This window comes from Copadichromis virginalis, linkage group LG9 (assembly GCF_057382275.1).
Source record: "Copadichromis virginalis isolate Kocher_CV1m ecotype Utaka linkage group LG9, C_Virginalis_male_GT1.1, whole genome shotgun sequence".
Classification (NCBI taxonomy): Eukaryota; Metazoa; Chordata; class Actinopteri; order Cichliformes; family Cichlidae; genus Copadichromis; species Copadichromis virginalis.
The window spans coordinates 32,195,863-32,216,130 of NC_140626.1; the positions used below are offsets into that span (position 1 = coordinate 32,195,863).

General features: G+C 41.7%; 1 protein-coding gene across 1 annotated transcript; it reads right to left on the reverse strand.

The window, feature by feature from the left end:
• Positions 1-1,627: 1,627 nt before the first annotated feature.
• LOC146702266 (uncharacterized) lies at positions 1,628-18,537 on the reverse strand. Its single transcript, XM_085468956.1, has 2 exons — positions 18,192-18,537; positions 1,628-4,815 (listed from the first exon to the last, which is right to left on the reverse strand). Exon 2 carries the CDS (start codon positions 4,808-4,810, stop codon positions 3,137-3,139), a length of 1,674 nt encoding a protein of 557 aa, XP_085325082.1. The 5' UTR covers positions 4,811-4,815; positions 18,192-18,537; the 3' UTR covers positions 1,628-3,136.
• Positions 18,538-20,268: the final 1,731 nt, after the last annotated feature.

Below are 20,268 nucleotides of genomic sequence, written 5' to 3' on the forward strand. Positions count from 1 at the left end.
TAACCAAAAACAGGAGAAAAGGTTCCCAAAGAAAAATGGCTTCTCACCCCTACAGCTACCGAGTAAAAAAACAAAATTGACACAGGACACAATTATGCGACCCTCTGGTGTGGCAGACCGAAAAACACATCAGAGGTGGGCAACTCCAGGCCTCGAGGGCCGGTGTCCTGCAGGTTTTAGATGTGTCCTTGATTCAACACAGCTGATTTAAATGACTAAATTACCTCCTCAACATGTCTTGAGGTTCTCCAGAGGCCTGGTAATGAACTAATCATTTTATTCAGGTGTGTTGACCCAGGGTGAGATCTACAACCTGTAGGACACTGGCCCTCGAGGCCTGGAGTTGCCCACCCCTGACCTAAACCCTTCTTGTAACGGATATTAATGTTAAAGTAAAGACCAGCTCATGAGGCGTTGGTTGCTGTTCTGCATCGGGGGGGTATGGTCGGAAAATACAATGGTTGGTAGAGGATTGGACCCAAGGTACACTTCGAAATGCTGCAAGGCTAAAGCCTCATTTTCAATCGTGCTGTAATGTAGCTGGTGTTTTATACATTTTTTGAAAAGAAACAGACGGGATGGTCAACGTCATCTTCATCCTAATTGACCAAAATTAGCATTATCACACTAAAGAAAATCCCTTTGACAATTTGGCAGTACAAGTTATTGACGGACTTCTATCTGTCAATAACTTGTACTGCCTGAGATATTCATTAGAAACTTTTACTCAAGCTAACTTCCCTTTGTTTCTACTGCTCTCCATAACTGATAATCTTTGGCAAATTCTCAAATAGTTCCATACAGAAATGTAATCAGTTTTTGCCAAAGGATACAAAATTCAATCTTAATTAAGCATTCATGTGTATGAGCAGTGCATGTAGAGTGATCAAATTAATATGTTGCATACCAGCATTCACTGATACATGTAACACTGTCTACTGGACACTTAGTTACAATTAGTATTGCTTTCCCTCAAATCCCTCGTCAGCCAGAAGTGACTGGTCACAAAACACGAGCTACAGCTGATTCCCAAAGGGAGGACATGAAAATTCCTAGACACTCTGGGCTGGCTGTGTCTGCAGGTCTCGCCGCAAGAAACTGATAAGAGATTCGTCCTTTGGCAGCAATTACGGCTGATGAAAATTGCTTAAATATTACTACAAATAGCAGTGGAATTTTCTCGAAAGCTCAACATTATTCCCAACATACTGGATGTCAGTGTGGGCCTTGGGAGATGCAGGTCATTCAGATTGGCACCTTGGTGGCTGAATAAGCATTTGTCATTGTGGTATACCATATGGTGAGGCATGTACCAAACTCACCATCAGTGCGAGCAGGTGTTTCAGTTTGACCAGAAGGTAATCTGTTCTGACGTTCTGCTTCTCTCTGTGATCAGATGATGGGAATAATGTTTAGTTTTTAAGATTACATGGATGTTTGCACAGAACAGATAACACCATTCATATAGTCAACATATTTTACATAATATTAACATGACAATATTAACATCCACTTTGTTCTGCGTGCATAGATTTTAACCCATGTTGCACCAGTGGCCTTTTAATTATGAGTTTTATTTAGACTTTTAGTAAATAGCCATGCAATTCATGAAACAAGAATCAGGAGGTTCTGGTAGAATTCTGTTGCTTTTTAATTGGACGGTTTGACTAAACTTAGAAAACATACAAAATTAATAACAGTTCAAAGGAAATCTTTCTACATGCTGGCTGCCAGCTTCAGACAGGCGTGTGAAATGCATATACTATTATTATATATTGTACATATATTTATTAGTTTCAGATGTAGCCATTCTTGTATTTTGTTTGTTTACATTATTGTATTTTGCACAACTCTGTTGCTTGTGAAGCTCGCACACAAGAATTTCACTCACATGTGCTGTACCAATGTACCTGCACATGTGATGTGTCAATAAAAGTGATTTGACTTGATTTTCCATGTCTTTTGTGAACATTTCAAACTGTGTAGCTCTAACAGGCGGTTGGCTAACACATACAGCACCACCTCATTACAACGATGAGAGGTTCCAGTGGAAAAAATACATACTGCAATAACAATAAAGCAACAGCACTTTTTCCAGTTGTTACACTTATATCTTTCATTACAAGCAATTCATGTTAGAATACTTACGGAATTAAGCACTGCTACTTTTAACATGGACATCATACTAAAAAGTGTTGCTTAGGTAACAAACAGGCAATTCACAGGATAAGTGTTCATATGGAGAGCCTTCAGTTTTCAGGCCCCTCTTCTGTGAAACCAGTTTCCAGTTTGAATTCAGGAGACAGACGCTATTTCTACTTTCAAGATTAGGCTTAAAACTTTCCTTTTTGCTAAAGCATATAGTTAGGGCTGGACCAAGTGACCCTGAATCCTCCCTTAGTTATGCTGCAATAGGTGTAGGCTGCCGGGGATTCCTTTCCGGGAGTTTTTCCTTTCCAGTCACCTTTCTCGCTCACTCTGTGTTAATAGACCTCTCTGCATGGAATCAAATCTGTTATTAATCTCTGTCTCTCTTCCACAGCATGTCTTTATCCTGTTTTTCTTCTTTGCCCCAACCAGATGGCCCCGCCCCTCCCTGAGCCTGGTTCTGCTGGAGGTTTCTTCCTGTGAAAAGGGAGTTTTTCCTTCCCCCTTCGCCAAAGTGCTTGTTCATAGGGGGTCATATGATTGTTGGGTTTTTTTCTGTATCTACTGTACAATATAAAGCGCCTTGAGGCAACTTTTGTTGTGATTTGGCGCTATATAAATAAAATTGAATTGAATTGAATATGCAACACTTATGAGGTCATAACTGATCTAATGGACTTCCACACAGTAACACTGAACAGGAGATTAAAGCTGAATTCTGTAAAGCCTGATTAAGATTGACCCAGCAGAAGAGCATTGGTTCAGATCCCTCGTGTTTCTAGCTGTGTTCAAATGAACTTTGTCAGGATAATGTCCCATTAGTCTGCCACTTTTGTCACAGCAGGACACTTTGTAGGTTTGCTGATGCCTCAATAGGTTTGTGTTACGGATGAAAGACTTCACACTGCTCATATTTCAGTGGATTAACTTTAGTGTGGATGAGCTGATGATTTTTTAGATGATGAAACCTAGCACAAGACTTTCCACACTAAGCACAGTTGAAAGGTTTAACTCCAGTATGAATGAGCTGATGTCGTTTTAAGTTGCAACTCTGAGTAAAAGATTTTCCACATTGATTACAGATAAATGATTTAACTCCACTGTGGATGAGTTGATGTCTTTTTAAGTGACCAATAAAAGTAAAAGACTTTCCACACTGATCACAAACAAATGCTTTAACGCCACTGTGGATGAGCTCATGTTGTTTTAAGTCTCTTTTCTGATTAAAAGACTTTCCACACTGATCACAGTTGAATGCCTTGACACCAGTATGAATGACCCGATGTGCTTTTAAGTAACCAAGCCGTGCAAACGACTTTCCACAGTGATCACAGCTGAAATGTTTAGCTCCTGGGTGGATGACCTCATGGACTTTTAAGCTGTAACTGTGAGCAAAAGCCTTTCCACACTGACCACAAACAAATGGTTTAACTCCACTGTGGATAACCTGATGCGTTTTTAAGTGACCAATCAGAGTAAATGACTTTCCACACTGATCACAACTGAAAGGTTTAACTCCACTGTGGGTGAGCAGATGGACTTTTAAGCTGTAACTGTGAGCAAAAGCTTTTCCACACTGACCACAAACAAATGCTTTAACTCCACTATGGATAACCTGATGCGATTTTAAGTGACCAATCTGAGTAAAAGACTTTCCACACTGATCACAGCTGAATGCTTTGACCCCAGCATGGATGAGCTGATGTGTTTTTATGTGGCCAATCTGAGTAAAACCCTTTCCACACTGACCACAAACAAATGATTTAACTCCAGCATGGATGACTTGATGTCTTTTTAAGTGACCAATCTGAGTAAAAGCTTTTCCACACTGACCACAAACAAATGATTTAACACCAGCATGCGTGACTTCATGTCTTTTTAAGTTACCAATCTGAGTAAAAGCTTTTCCACACTGACTACAAACAAATGATTTAACACCAGCATGCGTGACTTCATGTCTTTTTAAGTACCTTTTCTGAGTAAAGGACTTTCCACACTGATTGCAGCTGAATTCTTTAACTCCACTGTGGATGAGCTGATGTGTTTTTAAGTCGCTTTTCTGAGTAAAAGACTTTCCACATTGATCACAGCTGAATGCCTTGGCACCAGTATGAATGACCTGATGTGCTTTTAAGTGATCAAGGCGATTAAAAGACTTTCCACACTGATCACAGCTGAATGCTTTGACTCCAGCATGGATGAGCTGATGTACTTTTAAGTTGCTACTCAGAGTAAAAGACTTTCCACACTGATCACAGCGGAACGCCTTGACACCAGTATGAATGAGCTGATGTCTTTTTAAGTTGCTACTCAGAGTAAAAGACTTTCCACATTGATCACAGCTGAATGCCTTAATACCAGTATGAATGAGCTGATGAGTTTTTAAGGGACCAAGTCGATTAAAAGACTTTCCACACTGATCACAGCTGAATGCTTTGACTCCAGTATGGATGAGCTGATGTACTTTTAAGCTGCTACTCCGAGTGAAAGACTTTCCACATTGATCACAGGTAAAGCTTCTGTTCCCACTATCGATGCACTGGCGTCTTCTGGGCTGCTTCATAGTGGTCAAAGGGACAACAACTGGATCTGTGCTTGCCGGCGTTGGCTGTTTTTTGCTGATGTCCTCAATGTGTTGAGGTTTTGGCCTGCTTTCCCACATCTCTCCTATAATGACAAAGAAATAAAACAGAAAACCAAATGCAGTTATGGTAAGAAGTAACCCATAAACTGTACAGATGTACACATGGCATTCTTAGAACCTTATTCAGATCAAAAGCATCCTCATAAATAAAATATCAATTTCAGAATTTTTAAAAAATATTTGTACTTCGCATTGCTTCTTAATACTTCTCCTTTAATGGTTTTTGTCTATTTCTACTACTATTTACACTGTAGATATATAGTGAAGATTAAAGACTCAAAGGGTTTATTGTCATATGTACAAGAAGAAAAAGCATTTCTCTGTGCAATGAAATTCTTTCTTTGCTGCCACACACACATGCCGGTTAAGTTAAGGGTTGAAAGAAAGTATGTATATATACACAAATGACACCACATAAAATATAAATAATACAAATAAATAAGTGAAGATAAAATTTAAATCTGAGATAGAAAATAAACCCCCACGTATAAGCTTAAAAACACTACAAAAGACCAAGGATAAAGGAGGATTAGAACTACCTAACTTTCAGCACTACTTCTTAGCCAACAGGCTTCAGTTTACCTCAGGATGGCTAAAACATACCCTCTTAGATGAACCTTTGCTAGATGTAGAACAAGCACTTTGCAATAATCTAGAGCTTATCAGCTCAAACATCCAACGACATGAATGCTTCAAAAGCGTCAACATCGGCTCTTCTCTGACAGCATAGTGGGAGTTTCTAAAATTGACGGCGTCTTCATTAATCCCATGCAAACGTACACCTATCTGGAACAACCCTGACATATTACAAAACAATAATATGATAAACTTTTCAGCTTGGAGTGGTAAAGGAATCAAATATTTAGAACATATACTAGAAGGAACAGAATTTATTTCATTTGACAGACTAGTTACACAATATGGGATCAACAAGAAAAGATTTTTAGAATATCAACAAATTAAATCCATAGTAAAAAAGAAATTTAAACCAGGTCAAGTTGAACTACAAACACCACCAAGTGTGGTTCAATTTCTTACTCTTAAAACCCCCAAATTACTATCCAAAATATACAGAATGCTTTCTAAAATAGATGAATCAATATCACTTCCTATTGCAAAATGGGAAGCGGATTTATCAGTTAACTTAGACCAAAACTTCTGGTCTCAGATTTGCTTAAAAACCTTTCATCTAATTAGAAATCCCAGTCTTCAATTAATTCAATACAAAATATTACATAGAGTGCACTATACAGGTCATCGGATGTTCAAGATGGGCTTTACGTCTACCAACAACTGCTCACACTGTCAAACCAAAACACCGGACATTTATATCCACGCTCTTTGGTTCTGTCCACCAGTTCAGAAGTTTTGGTGCGAGATATGTGAAGACTTATCAAAGTGTCTGAAATGTAACATTCCAACTTCCCCCTTAGTGTGTTTGTTGGGCAGCTTAGATAATGTCACTTCAGATAAGAATATAGCCCATATGGTTTTCACTGCCCTATGCATAGCCAAGAAAACAGTCCTCATGAACTGGAAAAATAAAAATAATCTTAATTCTAACCAATATAGAAATTATCTATTAAAAATGGTAAATGGCCCGCATTTGTATAGCGCTTTAGTCAGTCCCTAAGGACCCCAAAGCGCTTTACACTACATTCAGTCATTCACCCATTCACACACTGGCAATGGCAAGCTACAGTGGGGCAAAAAAGTATTTAGTCAGCCACCGATTGTGCAAGTTCCCCCACTTAAAATGATGACAGAGGTCAGTAATTTGCACCAGAGGTACACTTCAACTGTGAGAGACAGAATGTGAAAAAAAAAAAATCCATGAATTCACATGGTAGGATTTGTAAAGAATTTATTCGTAAATTAGGGTGGAAAATAAGTATTTGGTCACCTCAAACAAGGAAAATCTCTGGCTCTCACAGACCTGTAACGTCCTCTGTAAGAAGCTTTTCTGTCCCCCACTCGTTACCTGTATGAATGGCACCTGTTTGAACTCATCATCTGTATAAAAGACACCTGTCCACAGCCTCAAACAGTCAGACTCCAAACTCCGCCATGGCCAAGACCAAAAAGCTGTCGAAGGACACCAGGAAAAGTATTGTAGACTTGCACCAGACTTGGAAGAGTGAATCTACAATAGGCAAGCAGCTTGGTGTGAAAAAAATCAACTGTGGGAGCAATCATCAGAAAATGGAAGACATACAAGACCACTGATAATCTCCCTCGATCTGGGGCTCCACGCAAGATCTCATCCCGTGGGGTCAAAATGATCATGAGAACGGTGAGCAAAGATCCCAGAACCACACGGGGGGACCTGGTGAATGACCTGCAGAGAGCTGGGACCAAAGTAACAAAGGTCACCATCAGTAACACACTACAACGGCAGGGAATCAAATCCCGCAGTGCCAGACGTGTTCCGCTGCTGAAGCCAGTGCATGTCCAGGCCCGTCTGAAGTTTGCCAGAGAGCACATGGATGATACAGCAGAGGATTGGGAGAATGTCATGTGGTCAGATGAAACCAAAGTAGAACTTTTTGGTATAAACTCAACTCGTCGTGTTTGGAGGAAGAAGAATACTGAGTTGCATCCCAAGAACACCATACCTACTGTGAAGCATGGGGGTGGAAACATTATGCTATGGGGCTGTTTTTCTGCCAAGGGGACAGGACGACTGATCCGTGTTAATGACAGAATGAATGGGGCCATGTATCGTGAGATTTTGAGCCAAAACCTCCTTCCATCAGTGAGAACTTTGAAGATGAAACGAGGCTGGGTCTTCCAACATGACAATGATCCAAAACACACCGCCCAGGCAACAAAGGAGTGGCTCCGTAAGAAGCATTTGAAAGTCCTGGAGTGGCCTAGCCAGTCTCCAGACCTCAACCCCATAGAAAATCTGTGGCGGGAGTTGAAAGTCCGTGTTGCAAACATCACTGCTCTCGAGAAGATCTGCATGGAGGAATGGGCCAAAATACCAGCTACTGTGTGTGCAAACCTGGTAAAGACCTATAGTAAACGTTTGACCTCTGTTATTGCCAACAAAGGTTATGTTACAAAGTGTTGAGTTGTATTTTTGTTATTGACCAAATACTTATTTTCCACCCTGATTTACGAATAAATTCTTTACAAATCCTACCATGTGGATTCATGGATTTTTTTTTTTTTCACATTCTGTCTCTCACAGTTGAAGCGTACCTCTGGTGCAAATTACTGACCTCTGTCATCATTTTAGGTGGGGGAACTTGCACAATCGGTGGCTGACTAAATATTTTTTTGCCCCACTGTACATTGTAGGCACAGCTGCCCTGGGGCGCACTGACAGAGGCGAGGCTGCCGGACACTGGCGCCACCGGGCCCTCTGACCACCACCAGTAGGCAAACAAGGTTAGTATGCAGCCAGGAGGCAGCCTGGGATCGAACCACCGACCTTCTGATTAGTGGCTGACCTGCTCTGCCACCTGAGCTACAGCCATCGAGATTACATTAGTCTCGATACAGCCTCTGCCACCACATCAGATCAATTGCTCTGGGCTCCTTTGATTAGCTCCATCACCTAGTGGGGGTGGGGGGGGGGTCATAGTTTTGTCCCACCTTCGCTGTTGTGATTGGTGTGGGGGTAGGGACACGCTTAGGGCGTCGGGGGATTCCCCAGGAGCATCTTCCTTGGGGGGGCTCAACCCGGGATAGCAGTCATGGCCTATTAGGGGCTCTGTTGGCTCTTAGGTGACTGTTTCCTCGTGGCTGCGTGCAGCGGGGCTAGGGGAGGGTCGACACTGCTGTTCTGGGCCCCGGTCCGGATGGGCCTTCTCACACCCCCGTTCTCTGCGACCTGCTGGAGCGGGGGGGCCAGGAGAAGGAGTTGGCCGTCCGACTGGGGTCTGGAGTGTGGGGCCTCCCTGCTGCTGCGGAGTCGGGGTGGTCTGCTTCTCCCCACCGCAGGGAAAAGGGTAACACCACCTGGGTCTGGGTGCAGTTTCCCCCTCCAGGGGCAAGGGTACCTAGACCCGGTTCTTAGAGTACGCTTGGGGAGTGTGATTGTGTGTACAGCGTCTCTTTATGTCTGTCTCCACGTTGGTTGAGTGTGGAGTAAGTGCATATGAGAGCATGAGGGTGGGAATGGATGTTTGCATCTGTGTGTGCCTGTATGTCTTGTCTATATGTCAGGTTGGGTATCAGACGCCACCTCTCTGGGGACATCTCAGGCCCTCAAAGGTAAGGAGGCCTATCTCCCCGCACCACTTCCCCTGCCAGTGGCAGATGCCCTCAGACATCGGTGCATTGGTGGTTCTTTGTGTCCGGGGATGGGCGCCCAGGTACACACCGACTCACTCCTTGGTGGCTGCTTATCGGGGCCTGGGGCTCGCTTGGGCCACTTCCGGGGTGGGGTGCCCTCAGCCTCTCAGCCTGGGACTCGGTTACTCTGTCTTATCAGTGCTGAGGGTGAGGTTGTTGTCCTCATACCATGACACCAGACAGGCCACCTCTCTCCTACAAGCCGTCATTCCACATATTGATTATAACGTGGAATGATGTTGAGATGTTCAATGATTTGGTGCAAATTATGGGAAAAGTAGGAGTTAAATGAGTTTAGAATAAACCTGCAATGATACTTGTCTCTGTGATGCTGAATACTTTATTACACTTATGAGTTGTAGTTGGTTGCAAATGTGAAGTTGTTTTAACCTAAAGACTTTGTCTTCTAGGATACAGGCTCTGGGTGGAGCTGGGAGTTAAACAAGCTAAACATTTAATTACTGACTAATGTTTTTACACAGGGTTACAGGTTGGAGTGAAGCTGCTCCAAGTGGGAAACCCTGGAGATTGTTGCACAGTCTCCCTAAAACATTCTTTTACATGTCTCATTGGGGAGTTGACACATGGCGAGAGCCGTGTGGCACAAGAGGAGTGTCATTTTTTTTAATTTGCATATGTCGTGAGGTGCCATGACGAGAAGGAGTGACTGAGGGGATCGTCCACAACGTGGAAGCTGAGGCCAGGAGAGAGGCTTCAGGAGGATCAGAGATCACCTTCAGCACAGCAGACATCGCGCAGAGAGCTGTGCTACTGGGCTTCTAGGAGATCATCAAGAGGAGTCTTTGCACAGCAGACAACTATAAGGAGTGGAAGAGTTTTGACGTTGAAGTTGAGGAAGACAACTAAGGTGTACGACGTGCTCTGCCTTAAATCGTCCGGGGCATTGGAACATGAGAACCTGAGGGATGAAGGGAGGGTGCCAAGCTCCAAAGGTGACAGCGCAGAGGAGGTCCAGCGATGGACTTGTGGTTCTGTGAAAAGCACAAATGCCAGGTGACTGTGAAATAACTAACAGCACTTTTTCCACAAGTGAAGCCAGTGACTTACTATCCTAAAAGATTAGACCTAGTTGCTTGTGCTTTACCTCCATGCGTGAGATCAGTATATGCAGCGGCTCAAACTGTACAATGTTCCGGAAAATAGTTTTATTTCACCCTTTGACACTGTTAGTTCCACACGAGGTGGATGTTTTACTACTGCATGCTAAAATGACCTTTCTGTAAGCTACAAGACACTTGTCTCTAATGTCACTATTACTCTCACAACCACACAATCATAAAATGGGGCACAATTCTGAATCCGTCAACCCTTTTGCCAATGAAAGAAGAGGGCACTGCTCATGAGTGTAGAGAGCACGTGGAGGAGGAGTGTAAGCCCAGGGATGACGTAATAGATGTGCCACTCGTTGAGGGAAAGGTTTGGTTTGTTGATGGTTTGAGCTTTACAACAGCAGAAGGACAGGCTAAAACAGGTTTTACTGTAGTAGATAGTGAGAAAGTTATCTGTGCAGGACAACTAGCATGTTTCATATCTGCTTAAGCAGCAGAGATAGTAGCTTTAACGGAAGCGTGTAAAGCTGCAGAGAGACAATATACACTGATGGCCAATATGCATTTGCTACATTACATTTCTTTGAAGTGCAGTGGGTGAGACGAGATGTGACAGCCTCTACAGGGAAGCCTGTAGAACACGCCAAACTCCTGCAAAATCTGCTGGAAGCAATAATATTGCCCAGTAGAATTGCCATTTGTAAATGTGTACACACATGTGAGGGAAAGATCCAGTTGCATTAGGGAATGCTTTTGCAGATAAGATCACAAGAGAGGCAGCTTTCGGAGCACATGGTGTTCACATTTTAGCGGTGCAACACCAACAGATGTTGCCTATTATACGAGATGTACTGGCAGACATGCAGGCCCACTCACCTACTGCAGAAAAACAGTTTGGCTCACAAAAGCAGCGAGCTTGCAGGATGGTGTTTATTGTCTATGTAATAACCCAATACTGCCTCAGAATTTGTATGACCGCTGCGATTTTGAACCATGGGCCGTGCCATGTCTCGACAGGAGGGATGATGGCAGCAGTAGAGCAACATTTTCATAATCTAGGATTTAATACTTTAAAAAAAAAATAAAAAAAAATTAGGGCTGAACGATATATCGCATTTGCGATAATATCGCGACATGATCAAGTGCAATTTTCTAACCGCAAAGTCTGCGATTATACTGCGATTATATTATACAATTCATGGGCTGCATCCTCCTGAGGCCGCATTTGTAGACCGATTACGTCACAGCGACGCGCCGAAGGCTGTCCAAATTGCTACCATATCCCAGAATTCATAGCGCGGCCCAGCCAAACTCCAGTTTCCAGCAATGGCGGCCGCTACTAAGTTTTAAAATTACTCATACTAATCTTTCTGGGTCACAAAATAAACTTTTAACATATTTTCAGGCGAGAAAGTAGTTGTGTAAACATCAAATATCTGCTCGGTTTATCAAGATATCCCATATTTGCAAAAGTGCTTCGACGTTTTCAGAGGCGTCTGCTACCCACCAGCTCGACAGCTAGCCGGGAGCTCGAGGGTTACTGATGCGGCCGAGAACGGCACAACTCCCGGCACATCATTTTCAGATCACCGCGGAGTTTCGCTGCTTGGGTTAAACGTAAGATATAAGTCACTTAGACAACCTAAAAATGTTATTGTTGGGCTTTTTTCAGTGTTTTGTTTGTTCGTGAGTAAATCGGTTTGGCTGAGATTAAAGTTATTAGATTAGATAAAATAAAACTTTATTAATCCCCTGGGTGGGTTCCTCCTTGGTTTTCACACAGCTGACTAAACGTCAAACAGAAAACTTATTAAACAGAAGTATGAGACAGTCGAGAATTTACACCAGTGTCTGGTTATATTTTAGATAGCAAGAAGCAGACGGCCGAGTTTATTAAACTCCACCGAGACAGCGGTGACGCTAATCAGAACTAGACCGTCCAATTTCACGCCTTTAAACTTTAAAGGCGTGTTTGTGTGTGTGTTTATACAATTGCTATTATGTTTGCACTTTATGTGTAATGTTACTGACTGCAGAGATCAGTAAGATGTGTGTATTTTTTATTTATTAGTTTTATTTATTTAATATTATTTTTTAATTGAATGACTGTCTAGTAGTTCACAGATGTCGAAAAACTGAGTGTGGTAAAGCCACTGATTTTGTTTATGTATATTTCTGCAATCTGCACATTGTACTGACTTTCATTTTAATGTTTACACCAGGGTTCCTTGTCAGCACTTTATGCTCAGATGTTTGTAAGCTAAAAATAAACTATTGTGTATGTTCAAATATACTGTTGTGATTGAAGAAGTTAAATAAAAATGTCAGTCATCAATTCATGCATCACCTCATGTCATCATAACAGAGGTCTGTCTTCCAGGAAAGAACAGTTTAAAATTAATGTAATATAGTATTGGCCAAACTATATGATGTATTGCTTGTCTTTGTTTAATAATACAGAAGACAAAGACCTTAAAAAATAATCGCATATCGCATCGCAATCGCAATATTGGGGCAAAAAAATCGCAATTAGATTATTTTCCATAATCGTTCAGCCCTAAAAAAAATTGCAGGTCATGTATGATATGTTGCAAGAACAATTCTCGGGGTAATTTGAGACCTAAGAGAGGGAAATTCCCCAGACCCAGTCACCCATTTCAAGTTATTCACATGGACTTTATAGAGCTGTCTAACTGTAATAACTATAAGTACTGTTTTGTGATAGTGTGCCCTTTTTCAAAGTGGGTAGAAATCGTCCCAACTAGGGAAGCAGATGCCATTTCGGTTGCCAAAGCCATATGTAAGAATATCATCCGGGACACGGGATTCCGGAGACCATTTATAGTAATAATGGTCCACACTTTGTAAATGAAGTGATTGGATTAATGGCACAGCATCTAGGGATAACACTAAAACATCATTGTTCATATCACCCACAAAGTGCAGGGTTGGTAGAGAGAACTAATGGCACAGTAAAGCTAAGACTTAGGAAAACAATGGAAGAGAAAGGCAGGACATGGTTAGACTGTATAGAATTAGTTAAGATGTACATGAGGATTACTCCAACAGAGAACGGTCTGACGCTTTGGGATTATATATGGTAGACCATTTAGAGGTTTAGTCTTCTGTAGTGATGATAGAAAAGCAGAAGAGAGAACACATTAGCAGATTGGATGCTTAAAATGTTTAAAAGTAAAGAAGTCATGAGAACAAATCATCTGCCAGATGATTCTGTTTCTCTGCAGGAGCAGAGTCTGAAGTCTGGAGATTAGATGCTCATTAAGGCCATGGAGAGGAAGTGCTGGCCCAGTCCACGGCGGGAAGGTCCCTATCAGGTGCTGCTGACGACGCCCACAGCAGTGAAGATTGCTGAGATAAACACTTGGATACATCAAGTGCACTGCAAGAAGGTAACACACTTCCTGGCCGACTCTGGGTAATGGTGAAAAGGCCAGCGGTACAAAGGGGGGAGTATATCTCTAGGACCTCTCGTCTCAATCCTGGTGAAGAAACCAATGGATCCAGAACCCAACTTAGAATGGCTAAGGAATGTGCTGTGCACCTTCTTGAGCCTGTTAGCCCTGAGTGGGTTGACAGGAGCGCACTGGGACAGAGCAAACCACACCCAGTACCCGCATGGGTTTTCAACCAACTGCTGGTGGCAGTTGAACACAACCGCTCACATAAACAACGAGACCAATGGTTATGCTTGTGATGCCACTGTCTACACATTCTTCTGGACTGTGGCCATATAGCATCACTGAGAGCGAGACAGTTTGTTTGGTTGCCTTAGCAACACATCCAGGAGTAAACGTACTTGGAACACTGCCAAATTTTCAACTCCTCTGAACCTGAATGGATGGTTGATTCACCAGTAGCCGGGAAGGTGAACTGCTCTGGTAAGACAGACCTGCTGGCCTGACTCCAAGTATCTGACTCACTGCAGGACATTGAACAGCTAAACAAACTGGAAGCAGGCCAGTTACCCATGTGTATGAAGGGCAATGGATTAGTCCAAGTTGGAGATTTACCATGGAATTTGTGCAACGTCACCCATTCTTTTTGTCCTCTGCAAGAAGGGGTGTAAACAGAAAAGAGTTTTGTCTACATTTACATCATGAACACTTCTCTAAGCTGGTTGAGGTTTTGAGCCAAGAAGATCAAAACAGCTTGATCTAATTTCCTTCTAAAAATCTTTTTCTGCAGAGACAACAGGAAAGGAGAAGTGTTGTAAATGCAGATAATTCACCAGTTGACTCTAACCCCCACAGGATGCCTACAGTGAGAAGATTTGGGGGGTTGATAGGAGTCATAAAAAGGAGTGTTGACCAGGCTGCAGCTTTGAAGTTAGCTGAAAGCAACATGGACCAAACAATAAAATCAACTGATGTGTGTGAATGCCTGTCTGTATACAGTTGGATTGTAGTGACATATGATTTTTGAGAATGTTGATTCTTCTTGTTTGATTGTTGACATCCAGTTGTTTACTTGCAAGTTGTAGTTTACTGTGTATGAGATCAATGAGAAGCAGGTTAACTGCTTAAAAGAATTAAGTGTGATGTTTTGCTGCAATAGGAGGTGAATGACATGACAGAAGCCTGTGTATAAATGACGCCTGCGCTGAAAATGTCAAGCAACTGGTGCATGGCTGAGAATATACTACACAGGAATAATTTGGAGCATACAAATAACAAAACAGGAGGGAAATGTTAAAGTGAATTGTTAAATGTTGTCATTTTTATACTTACCATCTCTACATTGTTTCAACTCTGTGATGAAAGGAATAGAGATGGAAAATGTGACGTCATTCAGGGGTAAAACCGCAAAGGATTCTGGAAACTTGTGGCAAGAGGTACAAGCGCACGCAGGCTTTCAATTGAAATCAGTTACACTGTGATAAAAAGAAACACAAAAAAATGGCAAGAAGCTGCTGTATTATTAACTGCAATAGCCGGTCCCATGACAGCCACGGGAAGCCGACGGGTAAAGAGATCGGTTGTTATCGGATTACGTCGTTGAAGAGAAATTGTTCGAGCCATGTTTCCGAAGTAACAAAGAGGCGACTGGATTGCAGCCATTCAAAGACCAAATATAACGTCCCAGAACACTCCAGCTCACAGGTTAGTCTGCTATAAGCATTCCCACAAAGGTCAGTCTGCTGTTGTAGTTAATGCGTCATTTTTCTTAACATAATTAGTGATATAGGTTACAAGCAAGTCTGGCGCTGAACAGAAATTGTCGCGCTATGCTCCTTTGTTTATTGTGCATAAATAGTGAATTGTCCTGACACAATATTGCGTTTCGCTTCTGTTATTACCATGGTACATTGACAAAAACATATACTTTTATTCACAGGATAAAACAGTTGTTTTCTATCACTAATTGCCCAGTACGATTACAGCATACAATATTATTGTCACTGCTACATTTCTGTGATGCGTACCAGAAATTATTTCCACTACTAATTAATTACCGTTGAGCTTAGGGCTGAACGATTATGGAAAATAATCTAATTGCGATTTTTTTGCCCCAATATTGCGATTGCGATGCGATTATTTTTTAAGGTCTTTGTCTTCTGTATTATTAAACAAAGACAAGCAATACATCATATAGTATGGCCAATACTATATTACATTAATTTTAAACTGTTCTTTCCTGGAAGACAGACCTCTGTTATGATGACATGAGGTGATGCATGAATTGATGACTGACATTTTTATTTTACTTCTTCAATCACAACAGTATATTTGAACATACACAATAGTTTATTTTTAGCTTACAAACATCTGAGCATAAAGTGCTGACAAGGAACCCTGGTGTAAACATTAAAATGAAAGTCAGTACAATGTGCAGATTGCAGAAATATACATAAACAAAATCAGTGGCTTTACCACACAGTTTTTCGACATCTGTGAACTACTAGACAGTCATTCAATTAAAAAATAATATTAAATAAATAAAACTAATAAATAAAAAATACACACATCTTACTGATCTCTGCAGTCAGTAACATTACACATAAAGTGCAAACATAATAGCAATTGTATAAACACACACACAAACACGCCTTTAAAGTTTAAAGGCGTGAAATTGGACGGTCTAGCCTTCTGATTAGCGTCACCGCTGTCTCGGTGGAGTTTAATAAACTCGGCCGTCTGCTTCTTGCTATCTAAAATATAACCAGACACTGGTGTAAATTCTCGACTGTCTCATACTTCTGTTTAATAAGTTTTCTGTTTGACGTTTAGTCAGCTGTGTGAAAACCAAGGAGGAACCCACCCGGGGGATTAATAAAGTTTTATTTTATCTAATCTAATAACTTTAATCTCAGCCAAACCGATTTACTCACGAACAAACAAAACACTGAAAAAAGCCCAACAATAACATTTTTAGGTTGTCTAAGTGACTTATATATTACGTTTAACCCGAGCAGCGAAACTCCGCGGTGATCTGAAAATGATGTGCCGGGAGTTGTGCCGTTCTCGGCCGCATCAGTAACCCTCGAGCTCCCGGCTAGCTGTCGAGCTGGTGGGTAGCAGACGCCTCTGAAAACGTCGAAGCACTTTTGCAAATATGGGATATCTTGATAAACCGAGCAGATATTTGATGTTTACACAACTACTTTCTCGCCTGAAAATATTTTTAAAGTTTATTTTGTGACCCAGAAAGATTAGTATGAGTAATTTTAAAACTTAGTAGCGGCCGCCATTGTTGGAAACTGGAGTTTGGCTGGGCCGCGCTATGAATTCTGGGATATGGTAGTAATTTGGACAGCCTTCGGCGCGTCGCTGTGACGTAATCGGTCTACAAATGCAGCCTCAGGAGGATGCAGCCCATGAATTTGGACATGTCCAGAGTATAATCGCAGCCTTTGCGGTTAGAAAATTGCACTTGATCATGTCGCGATATTATCGCAAATGCGATATATCGTTCAGCCCTAGTTGAGCTCAAAGGTCCCATTAATAAACTGTTAACGAATGTGTATTTATGAAGACGATTTGTGAGACTGGTAAACTTATGATATGTACGATGGTCTTTCGTTCTACACGGTGCATTTCAAGGTCCTGTACCCATCCGTCGGTAAACTGTACCTGGGCTTGTTGCAGTGACCCGAAGTTACTAAACTTCACGAGTGTATGCACTCACTCCAAGAACGTATGATTATAAATATGAGCGTGGTGAAAGTTGGGCAGCACGCTAACATCTTTTGTCCACTCTGTGTGCTCGTACGGGTCTGACCCTTTCACTCCTTTGATTTTTTCCTCGTATCTCTTCTTTGACTTTTCATCAAGTCTGTCTTTGTACGGACCGGCATTGTTCTCCTTTGTTTTGTACATACCTTTTTGGGGGCAAAGAAAAGCCAAGAAGGTATTGGAACGGGAGAATGAACGTTTTGCGGTGCTGCAAATGCTTGCGTTTGATGTGGTACTTGGATTGTTTTGCCACGAGTTCCCAGCATGCAATGCGCGAAAGTCACGTGGTCTGTCGATCTCTATACCTATTTTTCTCTAAACAATTTGAAATTTAGGCCCTGAAATACTCTGCAAGAAACCAAGAGGGTCTCCCACTCGGCAGGCCCTATTCTCCATTTCACCGAGTTAAAACAAATATGTCGTGGGCATTTAATTAGAAGAAACAGTAATAGTGTTTCACCCAGAGTTTTGGGCTTTCACAGCAAAACCTCACAGACGTCAGTGTTGTAGTTCACTCCGACTGGAGGTCCAAATGATTTCAGTGAATCCAAACTAAGAAATAAAATCAGAACAATCACATGTGAACACCATCCACCTTCAACCCACTATGAGCCTTCATATGAGACTAAATCACATAAACTACCTCTGAAAAACCATTGGATCTATTTGTACACATGTCGTATGGAGTCGTATTCCCCTCGTGTTATCACACAGCAACTAAAGCAGCTAGCAGCATGCTAAGATAACTAGCTAAAGGCTAGCGCCAGCTTAATCACGTGTTCAGTCACATATGCTGTGATGTACCCATAAAAGTGATTTGAGATTGGTTACCTGTGCAGGAGAAAAGACCAAAGACTAGTGATGTGTCCTGTGTGTCGACGCTTCGATACCTGTGTCGGGTAATCTCGGCGAGTTTTTGTGAAACGCGTATCGAGGCTCGCTTTGATTACGTATGCAGTGACGTTCGAGGCCTCGCGGGCAGTCCGTACCATGTGACTGATTCAGGAACTGGCTCGCCGGTTCGCGCCAGATTCGAAATAAAGTGGGCAGCAAAACACAGCTGATTTCCCATCACACTGTGTTGTTGAACCGATTACGTACGTGTTACATAGTTACTTGAGCATTTATTGTTCGATGGAACCAGCAAGGAAGAGATTTTTTTTAAATCTCATCTCTTCTAATAAAGTATGCACACAGTACTAAATATCACGAATGATTAGTACCATAATATAAATAAACAACACCACATATCCTATAATCTGATTTCTGTCTTTTTTTTAAAAAGTGAAGCGCCACACACTAGTTTGTGTCATTATCCAGATGTACATAAGCATGATTACAGTTACTAGGGGTGGGTTTTGATTATCGATTAAAATCGATACTTGGATAAAGTCATATCGATTCATTAAAATCCTGAATCATTTTTTTAAAATATAAATTCATTTTGCCCGAAATGCCAGAATCTCAGGTTAAACCTCACAAAATTTCAACAACCACCAAACAGCTAAAGCAGTAAATGAGAGCAGGAACACGGATTCTGCACAAAGACGTAAACACAAAGCACAGAGCCTCCGACGGATCTCTCTCCAAACAATATTGAGCGAACCAGCAGCAAAAGAAGATCCAAACTACGCTTCACATAAACATCGTCATGAATTCACTCTGACTTTTGCTGTTTTGTTTCCACCACAATAAAATCACACTTCATGCACAGCTCTCTCTCTGTACTTCAAGAACAGTTTCCAGTCTAAAAATCTGTTTTCTGCATTATTCGCTTATTTGTTACGCACAATTCTACCGTTGTTTACAGGCTGTCGGCCGCTACTTTTTCCTTTTACTTAATTCCGAAAAGAAAAGCTAATTTCTGCCGTTCAATACTGAAGAAATTTAAAGTTTTTAAAATTATGCAAAATTACAAAACGCTTAGTTGTGTCTCTAATCAAACCTCTGTAACTTTGCTCTGCTTCACTTCAGCTGCATCAGGTAATGTTCATGTGTTGATTAATGGTTTTCTTTTGTTTTTTATGTACTGCAGAATATATTTTTAAAATCCAGGCCAAGAAAATCGCCTTCACGTTTTTCTGTGTTTTATCCTCAATTACTTTGACACAAAGGCATCTGCTGATGCTCACACCTTTGATAAAGTCTCCAAAGTGTCAGCTTTCTTTTTATATCTATAAAAATATACAAAATGTACGGATGCATGATCTGAATTATAATATTTCTGACTGTCTGAGGCAAAATTTCCCCACACAGCCCTAACAGTTACACAATCATAGCAAAACTCTGTCCTGATAGTTTCCAGTTTCTCTTTTGTATCAGACATACTGAGACAATATTCGGGATAAATAACCACGAACACAATTTATTTATTCAGTTTAGAGGTTTACACATCACATCATTATAATCACAGAGCCCGTTTCACTTGAATCGTCCACTTGATGGCGCAGTAGAGCAAATGAAAAGCTTCAGTTCATCACTAGGCTTCATCTCACCATCACTACCAAAGACTGAAGGGGAAGTCCGTGAAAAAGCTGGAGTCAGGCTGGCGAGGCCATGATGAGCTGGGAAGCATATTTAGCAAAGCCTACCAGCTGCAGGAGAGTGAGTTTTCAAAATAAAAGTTGCTTTCTTCTTCTCTGAGGTTTATGTCTTAACAGCGCATCGTGCCTCAGCGCCACCCACTGGAGCCATGTCGCCGTGTGATTGGCAGATTAGACAGTTGCGATTGAACAGGTGTGCCTAATGAAGTGGCCAGCCAGTGCACAGTCAGCGGGGGCCTTTCAGTCAGTTAATGACATCACCAAGGACCACGCACGTTTACACTGTGGTGAGCATGTTTCATTCTGCTTGCAGTGTGCTCATGCAACCTCTGTAGCTTTAACGTTCATACTCCAACTGTAACTGA